Source organism: Geospiza fortis, unplaced genomic scaffold, assembly GCF_000277835.1.
Source record: "Geospiza fortis unplaced genomic scaffold, GeoFor_1.0 scaffold89, whole genome shotgun sequence".
Lineage (NCBI taxonomy): Eukaryota > Metazoa > Chordata > Aves > Passeriformes > Thraupidae > Geospiza > Geospiza fortis.
Window position 1 is genome coordinate 429,685 of NW_005054615.1, and position 1,731 is coordinate 431,415.

General features: G+C 46.3%; 1 protein-coding gene across 1 annotated transcript in view; it reads right to left on the reverse strand.

The window, feature by feature from the left end:
- Nucleotides 1-1,731, reverse strand: part of FAM149B1 (family with sequence similarity 149 member B1) — a 15,165-nt gene that overhangs the window by 12,182 nt on the left and 1,252 nt on the right. Inside the window, exons 2-3 of the mRNA XM_031064683.1 lie at nt 1,025-1,129; nt 773-884 (exon numbers count right to left, since the gene is read on the reverse strand). Coding sequence (XP_030920543.1) covers nt 773-884; nt 1,025-1,129 — 217 coding nt within the window. The remainder of the gene's footprint in view (nt 1-772; nt 885-1,024; nt 1,130-1,731) is intronic.

A 1,731-nucleotide genomic window follows, 5' to 3' on the forward strand; every position in this document is an offset into this window, starting at 1 on the left:
AGAGATGAAGCAGCCTGCTCTTAAGATGGATGGCAGCCACAAAAAAAGCTTACATTGACACAGCAGAAAAAAATATTAAAACATTTTGAAATTTCCATATTATTATATTAAGCTACAAGACTTAAAGGACTAGAAACAGGAAGGATAAAATTCAGTGATATTTTAATGCAATGGAGGATTTGTTGTGTCCACAAACAGCAGCAACACAAAAAGCAATGCAGACTGGTGGGAAGCACTGAACCTGAGGGATGGTCAGGCCCTTTGTTACATGTGGACAGAAAATGGGGTCAGTTCTGGGATCATTTAAATATAAACAGCTCCATCTCACCTCCCAGAAGGCATCAACACACTAGGCTTTGGTAGAAGAGAAGGAGAATAAACCAAACATTTCTAAATCCAAAAAATGTTTTAGGACCTTCCCATATTTTGAGAAACATGCAAGGATGCAGAAGTTTGATAAACTCACACCAAGTATCTGAAAGTCATCCAGCCATGCCTGGGGCTCCACAATAACAGCATTTATAGATACACTCGTGCACTTAATGATTTGCATTTCCAAAATTTTTAGTGGAAATGCAGAATATTAACAGAATAGTATGAGCCTAATGTGTTTTGAACTGAAAGATGGAAAGCAGTAAAATAATGTTGTTTCTATAATCGCTACCATGATTTTTTGACAGATCCAATAATTTTTGTTCTGAGGTGTCTTTGCACTGGTATTTCAAGCGTCTTTCTGTGCTCGATTTGGCTTGGATGATTATGTTCTACTCACATCATAGCCCCAAGAGAAGACTGAGCTGTCCTCTGTGGAGGTGTCAGCACAACCCTGACTCGCAGTCCGTGCATCCCCATGATCATCCGACCCCTTATGGATTCCCGACTCCCTGAAATGCCCACGTCGAGCCAAAAACAAAAACAAAGAGAAAGCAAATCAGCCCACAATAAACAATGTTAGATCGAGTGCGTCAGCAAACAAAGCCTGGCTGTGCCAGAACAGCTGGATCAGATGTGTCAGGACAAGTACCTGGAGGTCTGGGCTCGGTTTTCAGCCGTGGGTGTGGCTGAGCGCACCTGAGCCCGTGCCTCTGGCGGTGGGTGATGCCTCAGGGCATGTTTGGGGAGTCCTCGTCTGGAGAAACAGAAGTGCAACTTGGCAAACCTTACAAGAATAAGCATTTATGGAGTTCCCGATAAGTTTTATAGGCTTTTCTTTCCTGCTTCTCAAGGACTGTGCAGATATTTATTACTATTACAAAGCTAATTCTTGTCGCCAAAGCTCTAGGTTTCAGGTGTCAAAACTAACTCTAGGATAAATATGGACTTTAAGGTCTTGGCCTCAAAATCAATTAAACTTAAACCTAAGATGCTGCGAATTGAGGTACAGCTCCCTAAAAGCAGAGATGACGCCATTATCCCTGTAGATTAATTACACTGAATTAAATTAAACAGAACAAGAGTAAACGAGCCGAGCAAGTCAGAACTGACCCAACTCTTGGGTCAGGGGATAAGAGCCGGTTACAGGGATTCAATCGCGTTCTGTCCCACCGGTGTCCGGCCGGGACCGGCGCTCAGGAATCCCGGGAATGCCGGGAACCATCTCCCGTCGGGGACAGGGGGTGACCGGGCCGTCACGGGGCCCTGCTCGGTGCTGGGGGCAGCGCGGGCGGCAGCCCCGGGAGCGGGGCCGGGGGGATCGCGACCGGGACCGCGCTGGGGCTCGGGGCCGCGCCG